The sequence below is a fragment of the Macrotis lagotis genome, chromosome X (assembly GCF_037893015.1).
Source record: "Macrotis lagotis isolate mMagLag1 chromosome X, bilby.v1.9.chrom.fasta, whole genome shotgun sequence".
NCBI classification, from domain to species: domain Eukaryota; kingdom Metazoa; phylum Chordata; class Mammalia; order Peramelemorphia; family Peramelidae; genus Macrotis; species Macrotis lagotis.
The window spans coordinates 548,523,113-548,550,926 of NC_133666.1; the positions used below are offsets into that span (position 1 = coordinate 548,523,113).

Sequence of the window (27,814 nt, forward strand, 5' to 3'; positions counted from 1 at the left end):
GGAACCGGGGGAGAATCACAGTCAGAAGTCAGAGTCCCGGGCGGGTTCGAGTTCAAGTCCAAGGGCGGGTCCCGGTGGGAGGCGTCGCCGCACGGAAGAGGCAGGGATGCCGGGCTTTTTGGCCGGGCTGAGAGGTAAGTCGAGGGGACGGAGAGGGAGAGCCACCGGGACGCGCCCCGGGGCAGGAGAGGAGCGGGGAGCGTGGGGGGGGGGGCTCCCAAGCCCCGCCCAAGATGGCGCCGGGGCCGCCCTTGCTCGCTCCCGCCCCGCCCCGCCCCCCCCAGTCCGGGGCGGGGCCTCCGCGGCTCGCCCCGCCCCGCTCCATCCTCCTCAGCCCGGGGGCGGGGCCTCCGCGGCCCGCTCCGCCCCGTCCTCTCCAGCCCGGGGGCGGGGGCCTCTGCGGCCCGCTCCGCCCCGTCCTCTCCAGCCCGGGGGCGGGGCCTCCACGGCCCGCTCCGCCCCGCCCTCCCAGCCTGGGGGCGGGGCCTCCGCGGCTCGCCCCATCCTCTCCAGCCCGGGGGCGGGGCCTCCGCGGCCCGCCCCGCCCCGCGCTCCAAGTGCTTGCGCACGCGCGCGGCGCAGGCGGCGGTTGAGGCGGCGGTTGAGGCGGCGGTTGAGGCGGCGGCGGCCGGGCCGGGGGAGCCGCGGGAGCCGCGGGAGCCGCGCGAGCCGCGCTCGGCCTCACCGTGAGGGAGCGGCGGGCTCGGCGGCGGGGACCGGCCCGGACAGCGCCTCCGCCGCGGCGCCCCCAGCAGCCCCCGAGCGGGGCCGCGGCCCTCCCGCCACCGGGGCGCTCTCGAGCCTCGCGGACGGCCGCCGGGCGTCCGGCCGGGTAGGTAGCCGCCGCCGCGCCCGGGGGGGACTCGTCCGCGGCCCGGGCGGCGCCGCCATGTTGGGGTCGGGGGGCCGGGCCTGGCGCGGACGCGGGCGCTGCCCTGCCTGCCGGGCCCGCGGGCTCTCACGGCGGAGCCAGCCGGGGGAGCGGGACCTGCGTCCCCGCGGCGAGGCCCGGCGGCCGGCGGCCGCGGGGGCTGCCGAGGGATCCGGGGCCTCCGGAGCCTCAGCCTTACGGAACCCCTAGTTAGTTTTCCCCTCAAGCCGTGCCAGCGAGGGGATTGAGCCGTGTTAGATGTCACCTCTCTATTGCTTAGCAGTAGCAACCAACAATTTTTCTAAAAAATTAAAAAAAAAGCTAAAAGCAAGATTTTTAAATGGGCTAGAACACTGAAGAATGTAAGTATACTCGGAATCTATCCCTAAAACTGTTGACCGTAGAGACTCGGAAGGTAGGGAAGAGACCGGGCATCTGGATCCGGTTCAGCCTCATTTTACGGGTGAAGAAACCGACCTAGAGAGGTTGCAGCGTTGCCCAGAGCCACAAAGAGGAAAGACAGAATTTGAATCCAGCCCTCTAATTCTAAAACCGGTCCTATTTCCTAAAATGCACCGAATGAGATCTTTTTCAAGGCATCATTTTGATCAGAAATGCGTTGAAGTCCACCGGTTATTTATGTATTTATAGGATTTTGCAAGGCAATGGGGTTAAGTGTCTTGCCCAAGGCCGCACAGCGAGGTCATATATTAAGTGGCTGAGACCCGATTTGAACTCTTGATACTCCTTGACTCCAGGGCCGGCACCACCTAGCCACCCCCAGTTATATTTTTAAAAAAATTTTTTTTGTGACTTTTAACTGAATTTCACAGTAGTCACATTAGAAAGTTAAGGAGAAGCAATTGACTTTTGAAACTTGTCAATCTTTACATTAAATACTCCAAATAGTATTTTCTCTTTTCACTCTCCATTGAAGCCACAGTTTGTGACCTCCTCCCTAGTCTTAAAATCAGCCTTCAAGTATTAGAATGCCTCTTTTTAAATTTAGTCCCTCTTCTTAGATGCCCAGTGAAAGACCAAAATTAGACTGTCAGATCCTGGAGGGAAGTGGTTGAGAACTTTTTTTAAGAATCAAATTACATGAATTAATATGTCAATAGGGCACATGGCATTCCTTTTTTTTTTCCACATGGCATTTCTGAATCAAGTTCTGATAGTATTTAGGTCCATCTGCTTTTTCATAAAATGGATGAAAGCAAAACTGAATAGTGATATATACTGAGTCAGAATTGTGATGTTGTTACTGAATAGAACTCACACTTTCAGAGAATAGTTATGTCTTTTAAATATCTGGAGTCACACTAATTTGAAAAAAAAAATCAGATAATGACTGACATTAGCCCTGTAATGGTAGATTTTTAAAGGAATAAGATTGATTGCTTTTGTATTATTAAAATCGATTTTTTTTTCCTGTAGCTAACAAGCTATACTTCACTGTTATTGTGGTTGGGGTTAGACTAGACCTTTGATTTCATTGATATCATGAAGTTCTGGGGAGACATCTTCCCTGCAACTTAAAGCTTGTAATAGGAGTTGTCTAAAGGTGAAATGACCTCAGGGTCACAGAGTCATCTTGTCAGAGGCAAAATTTATATTTAGGCATTCCTAGCTTCAAGATTGACTCTCTGTTTACTCTTCCTTGCTTTCTCTCTTTATCATTACTGGATATGAGTAAATCAGACTTGTATACATACCTTGGATTTCTGATTATTATGTAACCTGCCGTCAAAAAAAATCTGGGGACTTCTCTGTTCTAGGGCTTTCTAGAGTCTTAATTCATGGAATGTTCTTCCATTCACCATATTTCAGCTTTTCACAGCCTTACTGAAAACCCATCTTTCCTGACTTGAAATCAATTCTCTATAAACATCTGTTTTAGTTTGTTAATCCTGACCTCTTTGAATATAGGAAGTATATCTTGTCCATATGCTGAACATAGTGAAATATGCAATTTGTTTTCTCCTGAGGTTACTTGAAATGCATAGACGTATTCAGCAATCTATTTGGAAACTTCAGAGACTGACTTTTAATTTTCTGTGATGACAGTACTGAATTATAGTTGCTTAAATATTTGTAAAAACTTGTAGATATGGAGGGTGCAATTACTTCAGTTCGACTGTACATCAATAACAGAAGGGAAGTAGTGGCAATGAATCTGCATAATGATTGTATAGACTTCCCTCACCCAGCTAATTTTATTTCGTAGTAATATACTAGGAAAAAATAAACTTAACAAAATGTTTCTGTTGTGGGAACACCAGATACCAGAAGATTACAAGTACCTCTATACCCTCCAGAAAGTAGCCTAGGGCTAATCAGAAATGCTAATTTAGTATGACTGGGAGTGCACAGCCTATTCTCACCTTTATTTAGTACTTAGAACAGTGCTTAGTAAAAGATGCTGATTGAATTGAATATTTTTTGAGTTAGTTATGTGACAGATAGTAGTAGATGTTTCATTTAAGTTCTTTGTAGGGTGAGCTGGAAGGAATATAAGTGTTTTGCAAACTAAACAGAAGAAATATTTTCAAAGACATATGCAGCCTTCAGCTTTGCAAAGTAGCTGTTGATTGGTAGTGGTGGTGACTTTAATAGATAATGTCATTCTGGTCAGTGATAGGCAATAAAAATGTAATGATTGACAGAGGACAGATTAAAGTGATAGGCTATGTAAACCCACCAAAACAGTTCTTGATGAAAAGACAGGCTAAATTTCTGGTCAATTTAAGAAAAGACAAGAGTTACCCTTAATTTATTGATCATGTGCAATTTGGACATCTTGCTATGATCTTTTTTATTTGTGATTATTTTATACAGTGACTAAGTACTCATTAAAATTTGGTGATCAGCATGAAAAACTTAAGTGATTCTCATAATTTTCAGTAATAATTTTATTTTGTAAATAAGAAACAAAAGAAGAGCCAATGGGGCATAGTAGAGAGAAGGAATCTAGTCTGTCTTCTGAGACTTTATTTCTGGACAGTTAATTAAGCATTTCAAGTCCTCAAGCAACTCTTGAATTTCAAGATTATTTAGAATTGAAAGTGACTAGAGCAACCCAATCTTGACCTTTAGCTCTTTCAAGTCAGATTAACAAAAAGTGTGATCTTTTTTGAAGGACCAAACTTTTGATGTCCTGGCATATGGAAAACTTCTGTGGTTGCTGATCTAACATTCATCCATAACTTTTGAGGTCAGCAATTTATGGAGAAGAGAAAACTTGAGAAATCATAATAGCGGTCTTTGCTGTATTTGAAAGGTTATGGGGATCCTTAGGGATTAGTTTAGCTGTCTGACAGAGGTCAGACCTGGGAACAATGGGTGTTGCTCCCATTGCAAAGTTGCAAAGAGTAAGACAGGTTTGATATCAGAAAAAAGAGAGCCATAAGAAACTTTAGATCCCATCTTGTTCAGCTCTCATTTTGCAGATAAGTGTCTTGTTTGTGGTGACTCAAGCAGTGAAGAGCATGAAGAATTTGAAGTGAGTTCTTGAAAATCTTTTGCTCTTCCTTTGTACCAGGAATGTTCAGAATATAGTAGGTCTTCAAATATTGGCAGAATGACCACTGATTTGATTAGGTTTGTTATATGGGGGTTGTTGTGTCAACAAGTCTTGAGTAAGAGCCTCATAGTGTGTGTGTGTGTGTTTGTGTGTGTGTGTGTGTGTGTGTGTGTGTGTGTGTGTATCCATCCACATTTGAACCCTTCTCTTCACTCAAAAGCATCACACTTCTCACTGGAGTTCTCTCTGGTGACTCCTAGATTAGTCTCCCTGCTCCCAGACTTTTCCCTCTCCATTCTGTCCTCTAAACAGCTATTTAATTAGGCGCAATTCTGTGACTCTCCTTCCCTACTTAAGAAACTCCAATGCTTATCTCTTAGCCCCAGGAGAAAACATAAATCTGTTTGACTCCTAAACTTCACAGTTTAGTTCCAGCTTAACTTTCTAGGCTTTTGGCTTCTTGCTTTCCTTCACTTACTTGCTGTTTCCCCCAGGCAGCATCACATCTCTGTCCTCTGTTCCTGTTCCTCTCTCCTCCTACCTTTTTTTTTAATGTCCCTAGCTTTCTTCATAGTTCAGCTCTGGTTACCTTCCTCTCCCTCAAATTATATATAGTTTGTATTTACTTTTTTGTGTACTTGTTTCTGCCAGGAGAATGTAAGTTCTTGATGGCAGGGACTTTTGTTTTTCTCTTTGCATTCTATGTCTTGAACATAGTTTAACATAGTGCAATGTCCTTTCTGTGTGCTTGTGCTAGGAATATAAAGAAAGGCGAAATACTGTCCCTGTCCCCTGGATCTCCCAGTCTAATGAGAAATACAGTGTGCACCCAGAGCCATAGATAGAATAAAGAGGAAGCAGGCACTAGAATGAGAGGAACTGGGAAAGTCACTTTTTTGGAGGTGGAATTTTAGCTGAGATCTCAGAGAAACCAAAGAGAAGGAAGAGCATTCCAGGCATGAGGGACAACCAGAGAAAATACTTGGAAGTGAGTGATAGGTGCAAAGAGGTCAGCATCCCTGGATCAGAGAGTCTTCAGAGAGGTTAAGTGTGGGGGAAGGTGGGCTAGATTATGAAGGGCTCTGAACAGCAAACAAGATAAGAAATTTGATCCTGTAGATCAGAAGTGTCAAATATGCCAATCTGGAACATGCTGCTGTCACCACCACTCTTTGTGTGTGTGTGTGTGTGTGTGTGTGTGTGTATGTGTCAGAGAGTCACAAACATGATCAGACTTGCACTTTAAGAAAATCACTTTGGCAGCTGAATGGAGGTTGGTCTGGAGTATGGACAGACTTGTGGCAGGCTGACCAATAAGCAAGTTATTACAGTGGTTATACTGTATGTGGTGATGTGGGCCTGAATCAGGGTGATGGCAGTACCAGAAAGAAGAGGGAATGTTTGAGAATTATTGCAGAGGTGGAAATAAAAAAGCTTTTGCAACAGGTTGGATGTAGGAGGTGAGAGATAGTAGAGAGGTAGTAGTGAGGTGCCAATGATGACATTTAAGTTGCAAGCCTGGGCAAGTAACAGGTGCTTTTAGAATTGAATTTAAGACAGTACATTTGAACTTTGAAGTGAATAAAGAATAGTTAGGACAAGGAAAGGAGAGAAGGTAGTCTAGGTTTTGGTGAGTTTGAAAGATGGGTTTAAAAGTGAATCAGAGGTAATAAAATTAGAGGACTGAAGGCCAAATGTTTGAATTTCTGCAAATGTTTTATATCTGCCCATTTTATTAGGAGAAAAAAGGCACAGAGCAAGGACTAGATATAGGTAACTTTTCCATATATTTTAAAGTTATGGGGAAACTATTTAAAAGAAGAAAAAATAATAAATGTAGAAATGGAAGGATAAGAAAACTATGATCTGAGAGGAATTTCGCAGTTTATGATCATAGAAATGAAACATTTGGGAGATTAAGATGTTTTGCCTTTTCAGTGTAGTAGAATGGAGATTATGGGATTGCCTTTGGATTGATATTCTAGGGGAGTTCTCAAAATCCTCGAGTCAGATGCTAAACCTCTTTTGATGGCATGTTAAGTAGCCTTGAGGAGAACAATTGCAAGGACCTTGACAGCATGAGAGAATCATCTTCAAAATAGACTTTGCAGAATGGTGGTGGCAGAAGAAAGACCTGGGAATGGCAGGGAGTGACATGTAGAGTAGTAAAGATCATGGGTCGTAGAATATTCCCCCCATCCCTTCCCATTTTACAGATTAGGAAGCTGAGCTCAACGAGGTTACTTGATTTGTCTTAGATTTGAATGGAGAAACTAGCAGACAGGATTTGACTGGACATTTAGTGATCAAGGTATGTATGATGGATGCTGTGGCAGGCAGTGAACACAAAAACCTATGATATGCTAAGTGCTGAGGATCCACAGAAAGGCAGAATAGAATTTCTTTTCTCATGGAGCTCAATCTTTTTTTTTTTAAAGTTTTTGCAAAGTAAATGGGGTTAAGTGACTTGCCCAAGGCCACATAGCTAGGTGATTATTAAATGTCTGAGACCAGATTTGAACTCTGGTACTCCTGACTCCAGGGCCGGTGCTCTATCCACTGCTCCACCTAGCTGCCCTGGAGCTCAGTCTTAATGGGGAAGAGCATACACATACAATTATAAGCTAATTAAATAAGGATAAATTAGAAGGAATCAACAGAGGGAAGATAATAGAATTAGAGGTGATGGGAGAGACTTCTTGTAAGAAGGTGAAATTTTAGCTGGAACTTAGGGAAGCCAGGAGGCAGAGAAGAGGGGAATTTTGACTTGTGGAGCACCACCAGAGAAAATGTCAGGAACCAAGAGATGGAGTTATCTTTTTCAAGAAGCAGCAAGGGACTAATGTTATGCATCTCAGTATCTAAAAGGTGGACCTTGGGTGTAAGAAGACTAGAAAATTTGGGGTTTGGGAGGGCAGGTTATGAAGGGGTTTGAAATGCCATTAGAGGATTTTATATCAGCCTAAAAAGATTATCACCAAGATAATCTTAAAGTACAGATATATAAATTGTTGCTCTGGTATCTGATTTTTTTTTTTCATTTGGTATAGTGTTTATAATGAATGCCACTCCCTTGCTCAAAAAATCTTCATTGACCCCCTCTCTAGGTTCTAAGACAACTCCAAAGACTGGTATTTAAAGCTTTTCACAATTTGACTTAAACTTGCTCATTTGATTTTACTTTAACTCCCCTTCACACTCTTTCAGCCAAACTGACCTATTTTCTGTTTACTAAACTCTATTCCAGTCTCCTTTGTTATTTCCTACAGCCTGTGTTTTTGTGCTTATAGTATAGTGTACTCCCTCCTTACTTCATTTTTTTTTTTTTTAGGTTTTTTGCAAGGCAAATTGGGGTTAAGTGGCTTGCCCAAGGCCACACAGCTTAGGTAATTAGTGTCTGAGATCAGATTTGAACCCAGGTACTCCTGACTCCAAGGCCGGTGCTTTATCCACTAGGCCACCTAGCCGCCCCTTTACCTCAATTTCTTAGTAACCTTTTAACTTCCTTTAAAGTTTGTTCCTAGTCTAGTTCTTATCTGTTACCTCTCTGGGTTCTCGAAGTTGCTACTCTTAACTTTCTTCAGATTAATTTTGTATTTACTTTCCTTTATGGATATTTTATCTTCCAATCACCATCATCGTTTATAAACTGCCTTACTGAAGGTAGGGAAAATAATTCAGTTAGTGAAAATCTCATTTAAAAATGAATTTTACTTTATCTAGAACTTGTTGCTATATCTAAAAATCTAGAGAAATAACAGTAAATTTGAAATTATGACATTATAAATGAGGGTAAATCTGCATTTTTCAACAGTATCAATTTCTCAGATTGGAAAAACAGCATAAATTTTTTTTGGAAGATAGTAATTGCACAAGACTGTTGTATTTAGTTCCTGAGCCCCTCAGTCTTTTATCAACACAAGAAATAAGGTTTTTAAAAAAAAATTTTTTAAAGGACGTTTTGAGGATTTGCTAATAAGATTATATGACTCCATGTTGCCAAACCATGCTTCTGAGAAACGACAGCCTGTACATAGTTGGTGGAAGGGCAGCAGCACACTGGAATAAAATAAATGTTGTAAACATTACATAGGGAGTAAGGTGATGACCCTTTTCTGATTATGAGTAAATCCTTTGTCATAACAAGCATTACCAGTAGTTTTAAGCAGATATATAATTGATGCACTAGTATCTGACTTTATGTTTAATATAGAGAGTGGAGAAACTCATTATCTTTGGGTCAAAGTTGACTCCAGGCATAAATTTTATTTTGTTCATGAGGCTAATTCCAAAAAGCAGTGGGGTGATATCTGCATGTGTGCTTGTTATTACAAAACCATGGAGAACTTTAAATTTTTTCTAGCAGTGTCCTCCAAGTTGAAAAATCTGAATGTTACTCTTACATAATTATATAATGATAATGATGATGGTGAGTTAATGGAGTTCAGAAGTTGGAGCTCTCAGGTTCAAATTTTGACACTTAGGTTATCTATGTGACCCTGAACAAGTCACTTAATCTTTTTCAGCTTCAGTGTCCTGATCTGGTATGTAAAATTGTAATGTCTATAGTATCCACTTTACAAAGAAGGTAAAATGATATACAAAATGCCAGTTATTTTATAATTATAATGGAAGTCAGCATTGCAGAGGAAATGTAGCGATATTTGGCATTTATATATATTTTTTGATCCCCATGACAACATTGTTAGTTTCTATTACTGTATATATGAGGAAAACAGATTCTGAGACTTCTGAAGGCCGCAGAGATGTAGTAAATGTGGGATTTTAATGTAGGTCTTTCTGACTTAAAGCCCTACATTAAAATAGTAAACACATGTTAAGTGCTTTTGTGGTGCTAGAGATCATGCTAAAGAAAGGCAAAAGTCAATTCTTGGCTTTCCTAGGGCTCACAATCAGTGAGTAAGACAACTTGCCAGAAACTATGTACAAATAAGCTATGTTGTGGATAAATTAGAGATAATTTAGAGGAAATGCACTACAATTAAGAGAGAGATCAGAAAAGACTCCCTTTGGAAGCTGGGATTTTTAATTAGGTCTTGGAGGAAGAGATAAGGTGAGAAAGAATTCCAGTGGGGAAACAGCCAGTGAAAATACCCAGAATGCAGAGATTGGAGTGTCTTGTTTGAGGAACAGCAAGGAAACCAGTGTCATTGTGTCCTACTGTAGCCACTATACTAACCTGCTAGGTGGTAGGTATCACTCCCTCTGCTGATCCCCCACAGTTAGCATTTTGTATCTCTTGAGTTCTCAATGAAGCATACAGTGCTCAGGAATGTGTGGAAGACACATAGGTAGTGTTCTGGCTCCAGTTGAGACAATTATAAACATATACACAAGCAAATATAATAAAAATTATTAGAATGTGATAGTAAGTTCTAGGAAATCAGATAAGAGAAAGAAATTTCTATCTAAGGTGAAGGTGAGGGAAAAAGAAAGATCTTCATTCAAATTCCACAGTTCCTACTACACCTCTTGACTCTCAGCAAGTCACTCTAGCTTCCCTCTTAATCATGGCCCCAGTTCCCAAAACTAACATAATAAAACTGAGATCCTATTCCATTATTTCTGGCTAGGGTATCCATGTGACATGGACCTGCTTTTAAACATTTGGTTTGGTGCTTTTCTGGAACTGGGGCCATGATTAAGAGGGGCAGCTGGGGGCAAAACACCACCAGAGCAAAAGCATTTACTAAGAATGTTTTTCATTAATCAAGAATGAAAGTTGGAAGTTGAAAGATACTGTTGTAGTTCTGACCATAAATGATACTGATGCTGACTTGAGCTCAGGTGGCATTATTCCTATGACCTATTTCTCAGCTTCTGGGAAACCAAAGACTTTGGGTTGCAGAATTGAGTACAACCATGCATTCACCTTACTCTGATGAGCAGACCATTAAGAGACAGGCTAGCAATATATTGTGTTGCAAAGTTGTCACCAAAAAAAATAACCATGCTGATGTTCTACCCAGTGTTGTGCTGTGGTGCCTCTCAGATAGGGTAGGGACTCAAGAGCTCCCACAACAACCAGCCCATCACCAGAAGTTCTGTTTCCTTTTAGATCAGACGACATAGGGTCTGAAAAAAGGCAGAGAGAAGGTTTTCTTTGCAAGTCATGCCCCCATTTATTTGCTGTCATGGTCTTCTTTGATTACAAACACCACCACCAAAACAAACACTTTGGCCTCTCAGAATCCTTTTTCCTCATTTTTAAAAGTTGGGGATAGTAATAGAAACCTCAAGACAAATAGGTGACACAGTGGATAAAGTGCCAGGCCTGGGGTCAGGAAGATCTGAATTCAAAATTCAGCTTCAGAAACTAGCTTTACCCTGGGTAAGTCACTTAACTGTGTTTGCCTCAGTTTCCTCATCCTTAAATGAATTGGAGAAGGAGAAATGGTAAAGCACTCCAATATCTTTGCCAAGAAAACCCCCAATGGGGTCACAGACCTTCATCTGAAACGACTGAACAAGGATAAGTGATAGAAACTAGTGGTATTTCAAATCAAATCAATACGAGTATCAAATAAAACATGTATAGCATTTATGTGGCAGATATGAAAGGGTAGGGAAGAAATATGAGTAGTTTCATAAACTTAATAGAATTTTAGAAATGAGATGGAACATTAGAGATTATCCAATTCAGTCCCCTCATTTTGGGAATGAGGGAGCCCGAGGCAAGTGAATATACTAAGGACTAAGCCTAGATGGTATATGTTTATATTAAGTTTTTTTAATATTGCTAACATTAACAATCTAAACTGACAGTATTATATGACAAAATATGCTTTTAAGTGGTTTTACTTTTGCAAGTTGGAGTAAATTTATTGGTCTTAAGAGATATTTTACTATTGAGATTTAAGGATGAATGAGGAACCAGTGTTGACTGGGATTTATTTGCTTGGACTTTATTTGTGTTTTTATGTTTTATAATTTGTTATTTTTTAAACAGCTTTCATCCTATCTTAGAAGTAGTGTTTCCTGAAAAGATTAAACATTTTTATTTTGTTGATATTTTTTGTGTGTTGAGTTACAGATTTTCTTCCTCCTTCCATCCCCCACCCATTGAAAAAACAAGCAATATATTGGTTATGCATTTGAAATGATTTAAAACATATTTCCATATTAGCCATGTTGCCAAAAAACTTAGAAATATGAATGCTTTTATTTAATTGATGAAAATATATATAGTCTTTTTTTTCTTTACCTTTTGAAAAAATAGAATTTTTCAGAAGGAAGATGAGATATTTAAATGTTATTTCCGGGGCAGCTAGGTGACACAATGTATAGAGCACCAGCCCTGGAGTCAAGAGTACCTGAGTTCAAATCCAACCTCAGACACTTAATAATTACCTAGCTGTGTGGCCTTGGGCAAGCCACTTAACCCCATTTGCCTTGCCAAAGGGAAAAAAAAAACCCAAAAAAGGCTTTGTCCTAAATGTTATTTCATCTTGAGAATGATTTCATTATTAATTAATCTCTTATTCAATCTTTAGCATATTCATTTAGGTACTGTAGTTAGGTGAACTGGGACATCTTTTATGTGGTTTTACTTTTGCAAGTTGGAGTAAATTTATTGGTCTTAAGAGATAGTTTACTATTGAGATTTAAGGATGAATGAGGAAACTTATAGAAGAATTATTTTTTGGTTTTTTTTTGCAAGGCAGTGAGGGTAAGTGACTTATCCAAGGTCACATAGCTAAGTATTAAGTGTCTGGGGCTGGATCTGAACTCAGGTCTTCCTGACTCTTCCTGCTCTATCCACTTCACCACCTAGCCTGCCCCCCTTGTAAACTTATAATGAATTTTGGGTTTGATGCTTACCATCTACTCTCTTTTTGCATATGTTAATGTGGACAAGTAAATTAGACTGCATTATTTTTAATTAATCTATTGTTTCTAAAGGACTGATTGAAATCAATGCTGCTTTAACTGTTTTCCCAAAGCTGCTGTCCTGTTGTTCTGCCACATTACTAAAAAGAAAAGTGACAAATTTTTAATAACATTTTATCTTAATTTGCTCTGTGTCTCAATTTCTTTTCTGTCAGTGTGCTTATCAGACTTTTTGTTTTTTTTTTTTTACTAGAAAAACACCATGAGATGTTTATTATAGATGGCAATAGGTTGTTTGTGGAGTCAGAAGATCTGTATTCACGACTAGGTAGTGTTAAGCAGGGTCCTTAAGCTTTTAGGTTTAACTTTTTTTTTTTTTCAGGTTTTTGCAAGGCAAATGGGGTTAAGTGGCTTGCCCAAGGCCACACAGCTAGGTAATTATTAAGTGTCTGAGACCAGATTTGAACCCAGGTACTCTTGACTCCAAGGCCGGTGTGCCTTGGCGTAGTAAACTACGCCACCTAGCCACCCCTAAGTTGAACTCTTTAAGGCTCTTTGGTTGCAGAATAGTTAGTTGCCTGGTAGTTAATAGTTTAATAGTTAATAGTTAATGATAGGCTGACATTTATATAGTATATATTTGTTAGGCTTTTTCCTAAGCCCTTTATTTCACTTGATTCTCAATTCAACCTCAAAACAAGGTGACTTGTCCAGGATCACACAGCTATCGTTAGTGTCTGAGACTGGATTTGAACTTAGGCCTTCCTGTCTTCGGGGCCAGCACTCTATCCACTGCACCATCCAGCTGCCTTTCTGGGAGAGGAATTTTCTTCATTGTTAGTTCTCTGAAGTAATGAAATCACAGGTCTAGATTCTCACTCCTCAGCCCCCCCCCCCCATTATTGTGTGTGTAATTATAGTCTGAATGTTCTAGTCTGTTTTCTTTGTATGTTTTGACATGTCTATTTTAGTCATTTATTGTGATGCAATAAATATTCATCTGTCAGTTTGTTTAAATATTTCTCGGTTGTAGAATATGCCCTATAATTTATATTTTGAATATTTGTGTATAGATAGTTGTTTTTTTCCCTTCCATTTAATAATATTCATAATTATCATTGGGACAATCCTTTTTGCAGTTAAGACTTTAAAAAATTTTTATTTCATGTGGACCAGGGCTGTCCAAAAATGGGACTGGCAGTTCAATTTTATGCAGCCTCCTGTGGGTTTACTAAATGCTAGTAAATGAAGCTGAGCTACTGCAGTTGTTCTCACTAAAGTGGCAAATCAAAATATATTGTCTTTTTGTTTCAATAAAAGCTTTTATAAGTAAGATTGGATAGCCCTGATACAGATAATCCCCTCTTAATGTGTGGTACCTAGAAACTACTGAAGGTTTTAGATGCCCTATATAGGTCATCAAGGCAGCTAGGTGCCACAGTGGATAGAGCACTAGCCTTGAAGACAGGAGGATAGGAGTTCAAATCCAGCCTTGACACTTACTATCTGTGACCTTGGGCAAGTAACTTTAACCCCATTGCTTTGAAAAAAAAAACTATTCATATCCTTTGTCTATTTATTGGGATACCTGTTAAATGACTTGGCATTAATCAACCCTTTATTTTTTCTAGTCAAGTGATAAATGAGTCTTATAAACAGATTAGGAAATGTGGGATAGGACTAATAGAAGAAGCTATTGTTAGAAAAAGATAAAATAAAATGCAAGGAAAAGCTGGGAGAGAAAGCTGGCTTAATGAGAGACATTTTCTCCTAAGATTTTTTTTTTTTTTGCCAGTCCTTTTAATATAGTTTTACTGGACTTCTGGATGACCTTTTGTTCCTAAATACACTCTATCTTCTCCAAAATCATAACATTGAAACTAACTGAAAGAATAAATTATCCTACTCATGAACTAGGTGATGTTTCAGAGCTGTGATCAAGGCATGTTGGCCATTTGTATATTCATTGATGTTGGCCTTTGGATGATAATTTTGAGGAATTTGTTTACCTTAGTTCGTACTAAAGAATAGCTAGTTAGTGTTAAAGAAGCATGGGTTTATTTAAACAGGACTTTACACTGTAGAGCAATGTGGAATGTCCAGAGATGCCCCAAAAGTCTTAGTGCAGGCTAAACTGATAACAGTTCAATGAGTATTAACTCTCTAGCACCTTTGAAGTAATCTGTGCTATATGCAAACACTTCCTCTTCTCTCACTTTCTTCTAAATCATCTGCAATATGAGTTCCTATTTTATTCTTTTGAAACTGATATATCCAAGGTTAGCAACAATCTTTTACTGCATCTAATGGCTTTTTAAAAATCTCTTTTGTTGTAGCATTCTTAACTTTAGAATTAAATCCTTGTCAGCTGTTAGATAAAATGTAATTTACAAAATGGCTTCTCCTCCCTAATTACTTGATTAGTCAAAAGATAAGAGGAAGTTGTCTGCACTCAAATAGTAAACTTGCCCTAGGGAGTATATAATTTTCCCCACCCTTCATCTTGTTCCTCTTTTTTTTTAAATTTGTGTTTCAGTTTTCCAGTATAGTATTGTTACTGTAACTACAAATTAGCATTGTCTCTAAATCTAACAATAAGTTGATGGGCCTTAAGACTTGAAAACTGAAAGAAACATGAGACATTTTAGTATAATAGTTTAATATACAGAGGAGGAAATTGAGGTATAGGAAGTATTGAGGAATAAGTTAGCAACAATGTTGGAACTCAAACATGTGTTTTGGATTATAACCCCTTACTCTTTCCATTTAGTCCCTATGCCGCTCAGTGTAAACACCTGTTTAGTGATCTGCATGAACTCACCCTTTATTTTTTCTGCTTTGGCTGTTGGAGGTTGTAAGTAGACTTAATTTGATGTGTATATTTTTTCTTTACAGATAAATTATAATGAGCATTGAGTAAGCATTAAGAGGTTGAATATAGTCTGTTTGTACTAAGATGCATTCTTGTACAGAGATTTCCATGTAGGATTATTGTGTGGTTTTAATGAAAATTAAAATATTAATAATATGCCCTATCTTGTGAGCTTTTTTTTTAAACAAGGATTCAAAAAGGAGGGGAGGCATTTGATAAATGGTCATAGAATTTGAACAAATTTCAGATGAAGAAATTGAAACTAATTATGAAAAAAGTGCTCTAAACACTATTAAATAGAAAAATGAAAATGAAAATTTCACTGCTGTGTACTGCCATACCTAGATTGGCTAATATGACAGAAAAGGGAAATGATAAATGTTGGAGGGAATGTGGGAAAACTGGAACATTAATGTACTGTTGGTAGAGTTGTGAACTGATGCAACCATTCTGGAGAGCATTTTGGAACTATGCCAGAGGACTTATAAAACTGTGCAGTATCACTACTAAATCTTTAATCTAAAGACATCATAAAAAAGGGGAAAAGACCTATATATACAAAAAATGTAGTATCTTTTTGTGGTAGCAAAGTATTGAAAGTTGAGGAGATGCTCATCAATTGGGGAGTAGCCAAACAAGTTGTGTATATGAATGTAATGGACAATATTCTATAAGAAATGATGAGCAGACAAATTTCAGAAAGATCTGGAAAGACTTACATGAACTGATGCTGAGTGAAGTGAGCCGAGCCAGGTGAACATTGTATACAGTAACAGTACCATTGTGTGATCAGCTATGAGAGACTTAACTTTTCTCAGCAATGTAGTGATCAAAGACAATTCTAAAAGACTTGTAGAAAATAATCTACATTTAGTTAAAGAATTGTAGAATCTCAGTGCAGATCAAAACATACTATTTTCACTTTTTAAGATTTTTTTCTTATGATTTTTTCCTTTTGTTTTCATTTTTTCATAACATGTCTAACATATGACTATTTAGCATGGTTGGACATATATAACCTATTTCATATTACTTGCAGACTTCAGAGGGGAGAGGAAAGGGTGGAAGGGAGGATATTTTACAAAATTGATTGTTGGAAGGGGCAATTCAGTGGTGCAATAGATAGAGCACCAGCCCTGGAGTCAGGAGGATCTGAATTCAAATGCAGCCCCCAGACACTTAATACTTAAGTAGTTATGACTTGGGCAAGTCAATTTCAACCCATTGTCTTGTAGAAAAACCCCCAAATAATGAAGAAAATTATCTCTACATGTAATTAGAAAAAATAAAATATTACAAAATAGGAAGGGAGAGGGGGAAACTCCTAGGACCAAGGTAGAAATTTGTTTTATAAGGGTATTATTTCTTTCCCATTTAAAAAAAAATTGTGGGGGAGGTTAGTTAGAAGGGGTTGGTTGTTTTTTCCTCCTAAAAAACAGTATCATTGAAACATTGAAAAACGATGCATGGGGGGGGCAACTTGGTGGCACAGTGAATAGAGCACTGGCCCTGGAGTCAGGAGGGCCTGAGTTCAAATGTGACCTCAGACACTTAATAATCACCTAGCTGTGTGACCTTGGGCAAGTCAACTTAACCCCATTGCCTTGCAAAAATAAAAGAAATGTGCAGATGAGAAAGAAGGATTGAAAGAAAACTAGAATAGTATTGATGTCCTTAAAAAAAGGAAAATCAAGCTATGCAATAAAGATTTGTGATTTTATGTCCAGTTCTTTCTTTTCTGATCAATTTTGTATAGGGAAAAATTTTATTATGTATTAAATTCAAGGGAAAATTAATTTTAAAAAGATGCTTATAGGACATGCATTTCAAAATGTCCAGTAGATAGTTAATGATGTGAGATAATCTCAGAGAAAGACTAAGAGTAGATGCTAACATCATAGTCCTTGATTAATATATTACTTGAGGAAGTGGAAACGACACTAAAAAGTAGGTGAAAAGAATAGTTAGATCAGATCCAAGAATATACAGGAGACATCCATGTTGGTTGAAACAATTTTGTAGGCATTTAAGGATCAAGTCTCAAGATCTAGAAGAGGAAGAGGAAAGTACTCTCAGGAAAAAATTTACAGACTGATTATCTTTTAAAAAATTAATTGAGAAAATATCAATTTTTCTATCTTTGAAATCTTTGTGTGAGTGAAATGGGTATATCAAGGACATCCTAGATGAAATGAGAAGGAAACTGCCTGACTTATAAATAAATGATAATCTATAGCAGATGACATCTCTGTAATCACATAGTTGATTTAAATATTCAGAGAATTCTAGATTCCTCTATACTTTTTTTGACTATAAGAAATCATAGGATAGTGGTGGCTAGGTGGCATAGTGGATAAAGCACCAGCCTTGGAGTCAGGAGTAACTGGGTTCAAATCCGGCCTCAGACACTTAATAATTACCTAGCTGTGTGGCCTTGGGCAAGCCACTTAACCCCATTTGCCTTGCAAAAACCTAAAAAAAAACATAGGATAAATGAGATATTTAAATTGTTATATATGCCAGCTATTTCTTACTATTGTTCTCGTTTTCTCTCTCTCTCTCTCTCTCTCTCTCTCTCTCTCTCTCTCTCTCTCTCTCTCTCTCTCTCTCTCCCTCTCTCCCTCTCTCCCCCACCCCTTGTCTTTTGTTTTTCCCTCTATCTTTTTCGAAGTTCAGTTAGAAACAGCCTTGGGACAAAATCTGAATAGCTGCTTTTTGTATTACAAGGTTGTCTTCTGTAGCCTCACTGAAAGTATCTTTGGATCAACTTTAGTAGTAGACAGGACCAGTTTGGATATCATATATATACCCTTCAATTTGCTGCTTTAGTTTTTCATGAACCATGATACAAATTTGTTAGAATTATTCTGAATTAACAGTGAAACAGTTTTGGGCAGCATCCTAAAGTGCTTTTGTTTTGAACAGGAGTTGACATCTCTGGGGAGATTAAAAGCCTATTATTGCTTGTTCTAGTCTCTTGTCTTCTTGTGAATGGCTAAGAGTGTTGCTAGTTCAGTGACTTGAAGATAAATGAAATAGTACTATTGGTTAGATCTAGGACATTATTTTAAGATTCTCATATTTTATTTCCATAGTAAACATAAAAGATGAGCCCCCAAATGCAAAAAAAAAAGTTTTTTTCATATAATTTAAGAAGATTGTATATCTAAAACATACATAAGGGCTAATTTAAGTTTCATACAGGATAGAAATCTAAGAAACACAGTTGAACTAATGAGAATCCTGTTACACATTGTAGCAAACCTGTTATTTTGCTAAGGAGAAAAACCTTTTAGACTGGAAAAAATCCAGTAGTACAGACTGCTGTAGAGTATGCACTAATGGTTTAATGGTTTTGAAATACTAAATAAGAAAACATCCCAAAACTTTGTCCACATTTGATTCTGTAATGATTTTAACTTAACTATTTTTTCATTCCTTTATCTTACTTTTTTAGTTAAATTAAGTAAAATTTAGTAAATCCATCTTGTAAAGATTTCATTGTTAATTGTCTTAAATGTAATAAAGGAAAGTGTCTTTCTAAGATGTATTATAATCTTTAAATTGACTCAGTTTTACTTTTTAGGTCTTTCTCTTTTTTAGTTTTCATCTCATGAATGATTTTGTTCCTCATGGTAATTAAATCATTTGGTTTTTAAAATATATAGATTATTAAAAAAAAAACACCCTGATTCTAGAGTCAGGAGACCTCAATTCAAATCTCATCTCTGCTTTTTGCCTGTTTGACCTTGATCAAATTGCTTGCCTTTCTTTCTTGGACCTCAGTTTCCTCATCTGTAAATGAGTGAGTAAAATGAGTGAATAGATTATCAGGCCTTTACAGTCAGCTTCCAGCTGTAGATCTATGTAATCCTTTATATGTTTATTCCAAGGAATATGTGCTGTTCAAGTTAGTAGTAAAATTGCATTATAAAGAAATCCTGAGAATAGCCAGATTTTGTTGCAGTGAAATTTTGTTATGATAAATGAACATTTTAAACTTATAATCAGGACTTGAAGAAAAAAAAAGAGTTGATTAAGAGAAAAATGTGTCTGGAAGGAAAAAGTAGGAAATGTATCTCCTTTGCTTCTTTCCTCCTCCTAAGATCCAGCATCTTTTTTGGATGTTTTGATTCTGATGAATGAATCAATAGAATCTTTATTAAATGCTTACTATGTGCCAGGCACTATGATAAAGATTGGGAATGCAAATGAAGAAAAAGAGACTATCTCTGACCTCAAGAAGTTTTATATACTAATAGTCTGAAACAGCACATGATGGGAGGAGTGGCCAGGAAAATGTGTGTAGGTCTGGGAAATTATAGGAATGGTGAATTGAGTCATAGGGAATTCATTGTTTGTTATAGGAGCAATGGTAATGTTAGAATTTTTCTGAACTAGAGATACACATATACCTTTCATGGCAGGGTGATTATCTGGAAGCATGGTCTCATACTCTAGGAACTGTTAAACTAGATCTAGTAGTGACCTAAGTGAATTTGCATTTATCACTTCATCAGTTTGGATATCTTTATAAAACCCCAGGGCAGGAAGTTCCAAAATGGAGCTAGGTCTCTAGAAATCTAGGAGATATGCTGCAATAGGTTAGATGGCAAAAAACATGGCATCAGGGAGGATAACTGAAAGCTGGGGTGGTTTAATTGGCATGATTTCAGTGGTGATTAGGATGTTAGTCTGCTGTGATGAGAGCCAGTGACTGTATATTTTAAGTAACTAAATAATTGAAAAATCTGCAGCCCAGCTTTAAAACTGTCATGTAATTCCACTTTAATGTTCTGTTTTTTAAAAAGAGTTCCAAATTCTTACTCATTGAGAAGACAAGAAATGTTATCAATTATATGTATGATATATATATGTGAAATCATGAAAAATAGATTTCCATATTTTTCATGAAACTTGCTGTAAAAAATTCAACGCCCCTCCCACTCCCCATTTTCTGCTTTCCTTTTAATCTTGGCTGCATTGATTTTGTTTGTGCAACCTAATCTCTTTGTTTATGAACCTAATCTCTTCCACTGATCTTTCTTACCACTTTATTTCTTAGGTTTCATATTATAGTTTGAACTCTGGTGCTGCTGGGCTACCTTCCTTTACATTTTCTTCATGAATTTCCTTGATTTTATTTTTAAAATATGTTTTGATTTTAATATTTCCCAATTAAATGCAAATTTTTGGCAATCATTTTTAAAAAAAAAAGAATTTTAAGGTGTGTTTTATTTTTAAAAATTCATTTATTATATCATTTTTTAGAAAAATTCCTTTTTTCCATTTCACCCCTCCTCAACCCTCTTTCACCCATTGTGAAGGCAAGACATTTGTAATTGATTTTATATATATGAAATCATGAAAAATCTATTTCCATCTTAACCATATTGCAAAAAAATACAAAAAAACCCCAAGAAAAATTAAAGTGAAAAAATTATTCTTTGATCCACGTTTATAGCCTATCAGTTCATTCTCTTAAGGTGGATAGCATTTCTCATCATAAATCATTTGGATCATTGTAATGCTAAGAGTATCAAAGTTATTTACAGATGATCAGCTTGTTATTGTGTACAATGTTCTCCAAGTTCTGTCCACTTTGCATGAATTCATAGAATTTTTTCCAGGGTTTTCTAAAACCATTCACCTTATTATTTTTTAGGGCATAATAGTATTCCCATCATGATCATATATCACAGCTTTCAGCCATTCTCCAATTAATGAACGTCTCCTTGATTTCCAATTTTTTATTACCACAGAAAAGAGCTGCTATAAATAAATATAGTTCCTTCTCCCTCATCTTTGGTCACTTTGGCATTCAGACCTGGTATTAGTACTGCTGAGTCAAAAGGTATGCAAAATTTTATACCTCTTTGGGCTTAGTTCCAAATCCTTTTCCAGAATAATAGGACCAGTTCACAACTCCACCAATAGCACATTAGTATCCCAGTTTTTCCATAATTTTCTCCAGTATCTGTCATTTTGCTTTTCTGTAATGTTAATCTGCTAGATGTGGGGTGAGTTTTCTCAGTTTAAATTTTTCCAATCAGTAATGATTTAAGAGAACTTTTTTAAAATGTGACTATTGATGACTTTGAAACTTTGATTTCTTCTAAAAACTTCCTGTTCATATCTTTTGATTATCTATCAACTGGGGAAATGTCTTGCTTTTATCAATTTTTACACAGCTCCCTTTTTTCCAATCAGTAATGATTTAAGAGAACTTTTTTAAAATGTGACTATTGATGACTTTGAAACTTTGATTTCTTCTAAAAACTTCCTGTTCATATCTTTTGATTATCTATCAACTGGGGAAATGTCTTGCTTTTATCAATTTTTACACAGCTCCCTATATAGTTGAGAAATAAAACTCTTAGCAGAAACTTACTATAAAAATTTTCCCCCTAGTTTACTGTTTTCTTTTTAATTTTGGTTGCATTCATTTTATTTGTGCAAAAGCTTTTTAATTTCTTGGAATCAAAATTCCCCTCTTCATCTCTTGGGTTGTTCTCCTAATTTTCTCTTTATGTTAACATCATTTATCTAATTTTGCCTTATCTTGATAAGAGATGTTTTATGCTTAGCTTCTTCCAAACTGCCACTTTTCCAAACAGTTTTTGTTAGATCATGAATTCTTGCCCTTAAAATTTGGATCTTTGGGTTTATCAAATATTAGATTACTTTGATTATTTACTGCTCTGTATTGTGTACCTAACCTATTCCACCAGTCGACCACTTTTTATTAGTACCAGATTTTGAGGATTGATGTAATAATTTGAACTCTGGTATTGCTAGTCTGTCCTTCCCATTTTTTTCCCCCCACTGGACCTTGATATTTGTGGCTTTTTTGTTCTTATAGATGAATTTTATTATTTTTTCTAGCTCTATAATTTTTTTTTTGTAATTAGGTTGCTACAATACTGAGTAATTTGGGTAGAATTGTCATTTTTATTATTTTGACCTACCTGTGAATAATAATGCTCTCCAACTGTTTAGGTCTCTATGTATGTTAAAAGTGTTTTGTAATTATGATCATTATAGTTCCTGAGTTTGTTTTGGCAGATGGACTTCCAATATTTTGTTTTGTCTGAAAGAGGAATCATTTTCCAAAGCTTAACGTAATTCTTAATTGTAATTTGAACTATAATTGATATAGTATGTTGAATTGCTTGCTTTAAATTCTAAATTAAGTTCTCTTGGATTCATGGCAATATTCAGTCATAGGATTAGGAAGTACCCCCTCATCATAGTTGAGGTACAATCATTCCAAAACTCAGTGGTTATGTTTTGAGGTTAGCTTATTCCTTAAGCTTATTATTGAGGAAAATCCACACCTTTAGATGATCCCATTAATTTTCTTTATTAAGAATAGTGTTGACCCAGAAAAGACCAGGCTGAGATAACAACCACTCTGACTAGTTTCCCATATATATATGTTCCGGGTTGGATAATTTAAATTGCAGCTGAAATATATTTGCTGCATTTTGATGAGTTGTGGGTTCTTTTCAGCTCTTCTCTCTGTTTGGCTTCTAATCTAATACAGGACTTGCCCAATAGGGAGGTATGAGAGACCCTATAAAAAATCTTGGGTCTGATTTATGGCATTTCAAAACCTATAATGGTAAAACAAATGGCTCACAATTTAATAATTTTGTGTTTGATATCATTTGCTCTATCAAATTCCAGGACTTTTAAATTTTGCAATTTTGCAGTAGCATCTGAATTTTATTTTCTTTGGATTTTAATGCATCTCATTAGGAATCTTTCTTCTTCTTACTCATATTACAACATCTTGTGACTTAGTTGATGGTCTTCAATAATTGCTCTGGTTGAAACCTATTGCAGTGTGGTTAACTTGATCATTTAGCTAAATAATGGACATACTTGTTTAGGCCTGTACTTTCCAGAAGATACAACAATTGCTGGCCATAGCCTTCCAGGACCCATGTTAATCTCCATAGCATAGTGAAGAATTAGACTTTAGTGAACATATATTATTTTAAATTAATTTTCTTTTTTGTCAGATCTTTGAATTCTTTGCAGTTTCCATTTGTCTGAAATATTTTAGGCAGAGATCACTGTGGTGTTGGTAAAAATACCAATCTATGAATAGTTGTGTGTACTCAACTGTGGTTATGCAGAGCTATAATGATGTGACATAAGACATTTTAGTTAAAGAGTACTTTTTTTCCACTATAATCCCATTAGGTCAGTGATATAAATAGTAGTATAGTTGTCTTTACTTTAGAGACAAGGGAATTTTCTCTTGTAAATCTGTAAAACTCATTGTTAATGATATATTAAGCATAATAATTAACATTCTTCAAGCAGCTTCTCAAATCCCTTTTCCTCCCTGCTTCCATCCATGATAAATTAGAAGAAACAGGCAGCTCTTTATTGCTTGGCACTCCACAAAATAAGCTTAATTGGTTTTTTGAGAGTATGTGGGGTCTTTGAAGTTATGAAATTTTTTTTTGTTCAACTTGTTAAACCAACCTCATTATTTGTTATCATAACCTTGTACTATTCAGTAGAGAAAGTGCTTTGGATCATAATAATAGTGGGGGGGGGGTCAATTCAAGAATTGTCTTGGTGATCTTACTTTTCTACTAGGAATTTTGGAACACTTGACTCTTTTTTAAAAACAGTCAAGGAATTTTGTTTTAGCTTTTGTAAACTTGTTTCTCCTTGTGTGCCAACAATTTTTCTTTCTTTCTTTTTTTTTTTTAAAGGCTACTGGCAGAAGATGGTGGATCGATTGGCAAACAGTGAAGCAAATACTCGGCGTATAAGTATAGTGGAAAACTGTTTTGGAGCAGCTGGGCAACCCTTGACTATTCCTGGACGAGTTCTTATTGGAGAAGGAGTATTGACTAAGTTGTGTAGAAAGAAGCCAAAAGCAAGGCAGTTTTTCTTATTTAATGATATTCTTGTCTATGGCAATATTGTTATTCAGAAGAAAAAATATAACAAGCAGCATATAATTCCTCTGGAAAATGTCACTATCGATTCCATCAAAGATGAGGGGGATCTACGGAATGGATGGCTTATCAAGACACCAACTAAATCATTTGCTGTTTATGCTGCCACAGCTACTGAAAAATCAGAATGGATGAATCACATAAATAAATGTGTTACTGATTTACTCTCCAAAAGTGGGAAGACTCCCAGTAATGAACATGCTGCTGTCTGGGTACCTGACTCTGAGGCAACTGTGTGTATGCGTTGTCAGAAAGCAAAATTTACTCCTGTTAATCGTCGACACCACTGCCGCAAATGTGGCTTTGTTGTATGTGGGCCCTGCTCTGAAAAACGGTTTCTTCTGCCTAGCCAGTCTTCTAAGCCTGTTCGGATTTGTGATTTCTGCTTTGATCTACTTTCTACTGGGGACTTGGCTACATGTCAACCTACTAGATCAGACTCTTATAGCCATTCACCTAAGTCCCCTCAGAATAATGTATCTGATGATGAAGATGATGAAGATAGTAGTGACTAAAGCTATAAAAGTATTTTCAGAAACAGAATTGAGTGTAATCAAAGATATCTGCTTTGGGGGGGGGAAGATTTATTATTGTGGCCTCCAAAAATTTCATTCTAGCCATAAATTTACCTGAGAAACTTCCAATCTATGTGCCTCAGTATATTCTATAGAGAATAGTTTACTCTTCTTCAGGGATAGACTATTGCAAATGTATCACATCATTTTCCTCCTTCTTATACTTGAGTTTTTCTAGACTATCCTTTTCATATAAGGTTGGAAAAATTCAGTTAGAGCTTTTTTTTAGAACATTGATAGATCATATGTTACATTGCTGTTTTCATCATTTCTGTATTTGGTATAAAAGCATCATAAAATTATGGAAAACTGAATGTACTTTTGGATTAATAAGTTATTTACATAAGATTAGTAGTTTTTCTAACCATACTATCTAGTGCTTAAGGCCCTAACAAACATAGGTGTCATTTATTTGGCATCACTGTGTTTTGCTTTTGATTTTGTATGCCATGTAGTGCCTTATATTGATAGCACAGTTACAGGAAATAAACCCCTACATTCTCACTTTTTCAATTGTTATAAATGAGAAAAAAAAACCTATTGGTGCTATTTGAAAAAAAAATTATAAAATTAGTGCTTAAGAAAGGAAGTCCTAACTATGGCTACTAATTTGGCGGTAGTCATTTTCACATAGGCATGTTTTTCCTATAAAATAGTTTAGAGTGATTATATTCTTACATTTTTATAGGTACCAAATTGTATTTAATAAGCCAGAATTTTGTATTAATAAGGCTGTCATGTTTAAGAATTTACTTTGCAGTTTATCAAGTTTATTTTGAACCTTTTCAATAGTTAGTCTCTAATCTTAGTAAGAATTCTTTTAAAATGTAAATTGAATGACTTTAAAAGTTGAAGCTAAAGTGAAAAATTTCCACTGAATACCCTAAAAATAAGTAGTCTCTTCTAACATTCTTTGATATAGGAATGAAAATTACTTGCTAAAAATGGAAAAGACACTTGAGCCTGAAAAGTTGGAATTAAATAATTTGCAAAAATGATAAGTGCAGAAAATATCTTTAATATATTTAAGTTTGAACAGGTTTCTAACTTCAGTGGTCTTTTTGGCCCTGAATAAAGTAAACCTTGAACTTAAAAATTAATAGTAAACTAGGTTTTGTAAAGTTTTGTAAAATCCCAAACAGTATTTCTATTTTTGTAAAATGATAGTATGTTTGATTTGTTTCTGATGTCTCTTTTGAAATCCATGAAAATAGAGTGACAGATGATCTTTCAAAATTGTGAGCTTTTCTTGATGGTAGGTTATTTTTGAGAAGTGACCATTTCTACACTGTTTGCAAACTTTGAGGCAACCATTAGGTCAAAAGTATATTTATTGAATAATAAACCTGTATGTGTATTGCACTAGTTTTCCTATTTGTATGCTGGAGATAACTATAGTGGTTTTTTTTTTGTGTATAGAAAAATCAATTTGAAGTGTATTAACTCTAATTCTGGACTCTTCTGTTTTGTCTTAAAATTTGAATATATGGTGCAGATATCATGAGAGACTTGATTCTTTAATTTATGTGACTGAGAATTATTACATTGTCTTAAAATTAGATTGAAACTCTTATTTTGATTGAGTTTATTTTAACTTTTTTTAAAGCTCCAGAGGTCTCATAGATCTACCTGACCTAGTATGAAGCAAAAGTATAACAAGGTTGGTTTTAATTAAAAATAATTGCATTTTTTCCTCTGAGAGATAACATTTGTACACACAACACACACACACACACACACACACACACACACACACACATTCAGGTATATGTACATAACTGATATGCTGTGCTTGTGTGTGTGTGTATACACAGCCTGTGGCTTCATACTTACATTGATATAATTGATTAAGAAATATGATGAAACCTGAGACCTGAGAAAATTGTTCTGTTTGTATCCTGGTACATAGAAAATTAAACTCTTTTAGGAGTCAAGTGGAACTGTTTTGAGAAGGCATATGCATTTTTAACCTATTGCCTATATATTTTTATAATCAAAAATCTTCAGTTGCTATTTTTCTTAGAGAATGTGATCTGATATTTTTCTTGTAGTACAAATACATAATTGAGTACATTTTACTTGTTTTGTTCCTTTTTCATTTAAAACAATCTTTTCTGAGATGTGCTATGCTTTTCTCCTAAATCTGCACTTTTAAGAAATTGAGTTAAAAAACAAAACAGAACTATCTGATTTTTGATAAACTTTCCCCATAAATGAAATTTGTACTGTACTGCACTGATTCTTGAAGCTGTAACCAAATTGCTGACAATTGTAGTTGTAGGAAAAAAACAAGTTTCTATAGGAGAGGGGAAATTGGTTTTAAATGGAAAGTACCTGTTATAGAAATTCAAAGCCATTGGGGCCTGGTATAAAAATTGTAATAAGTTAATGTTACAGATTAATATTACAATTTCTTGTTGATGCATAAATTGAATAAGTATACTTATTCCCATTTTGAACTTTTCATAAAATGGGTGGAAATGTGTTTGTGTAACTTAAAATTTTTGAAAGGGCTCAATACTTGTGATCTGTTTTCTGTCAGATTTACTAGTTTTTGTGCTCAAATATATGCTGTAGCTTTTAATCAGTGTTTTAGTATTTCTTTATCCTCATTTCTTAGAATTATAGAATCACAAAATTTAGAACTGGATGAGATATGAGAAGTTATCTAATCCAACTGTCAGAAGGACTAGCATTGTGTATTTATGTGGAAATTTATAGCAAGAGGCTGAAATTTTTGGCCCCTACCGTGTTATCTTCTCATGACAGCAAGTAATTTCATCGTAAGCAAAGCCATTAGGTTATATGTGGAATAATTTTTAAAAAGCACATTAAAAAATTAGATTTCCACTGGGAACTGTATTGATGAGTAGACATGAGCATATGCCATAGGAGAACCAAGGTTATAGTAAGTAATCAAAGTACTTTATTTCAGTCTTCAGAAATGAACTTGATGACTTGATGACTGCATACATACATCATATGATGATGAGTTCAGCCATGGTCAGAGATTGGATCTCCAAATAGGCCACTTAGCTTTCAAGAGATTATATCTTGCATCCCACAAATACATACCACTGATCACAAGGAAGACTTGTGGACAAATGGACTCATCTATATCTCACTGCTAGAAAGGGT

At 36.6% G+C, this 27,814-nt stretch overlaps 1 protein-coding gene across 2 annotated transcripts; it reads left to right on the forward strand.

Moving 5' to 3' along the window:
- Positions 1-689: 689 nt before the first annotated feature.
- Positions 690-27,260, forward strand: PLEKHF2 (pleckstrin homology and FYVE domain containing 2). Of its 2 annotated transcripts, none has more exons than XM_074200298.1 (2): positions 690-832; positions 23,853-27,260. In XM_074200298.1, exon 2 carries the CDS (start codon positions 23,867-23,869, stop codon positions 24,614-24,616), a length of 750 nt encoding a protein of 249 aa, XP_074056399.1. In that variant the 5' UTR covers positions 690-832; positions 23,853-23,866; the 3' UTR covers positions 24,617-27,260. The 2 variants fall into 2 exon arrangements, with proteins under 2 accessions (XP_074056399.1, XP_074056400.1); XM_074200299.1 differs by lacking the exon at positions 690-832 and adding an exon at positions 1,071-1,233.
- Positions 27,261-27,814: the final 554 nt, after the last annotated feature.

What these genes read in the sequence shown, in the direction of transcription:
- PLEKHF2 (XM_074200298.1), top strand. Translation starts at nt 23,867, where the DNA reads ATGGTGGATCGATTGGCAAACAGTGAAGCAAATACTCGGCGTATAAGT.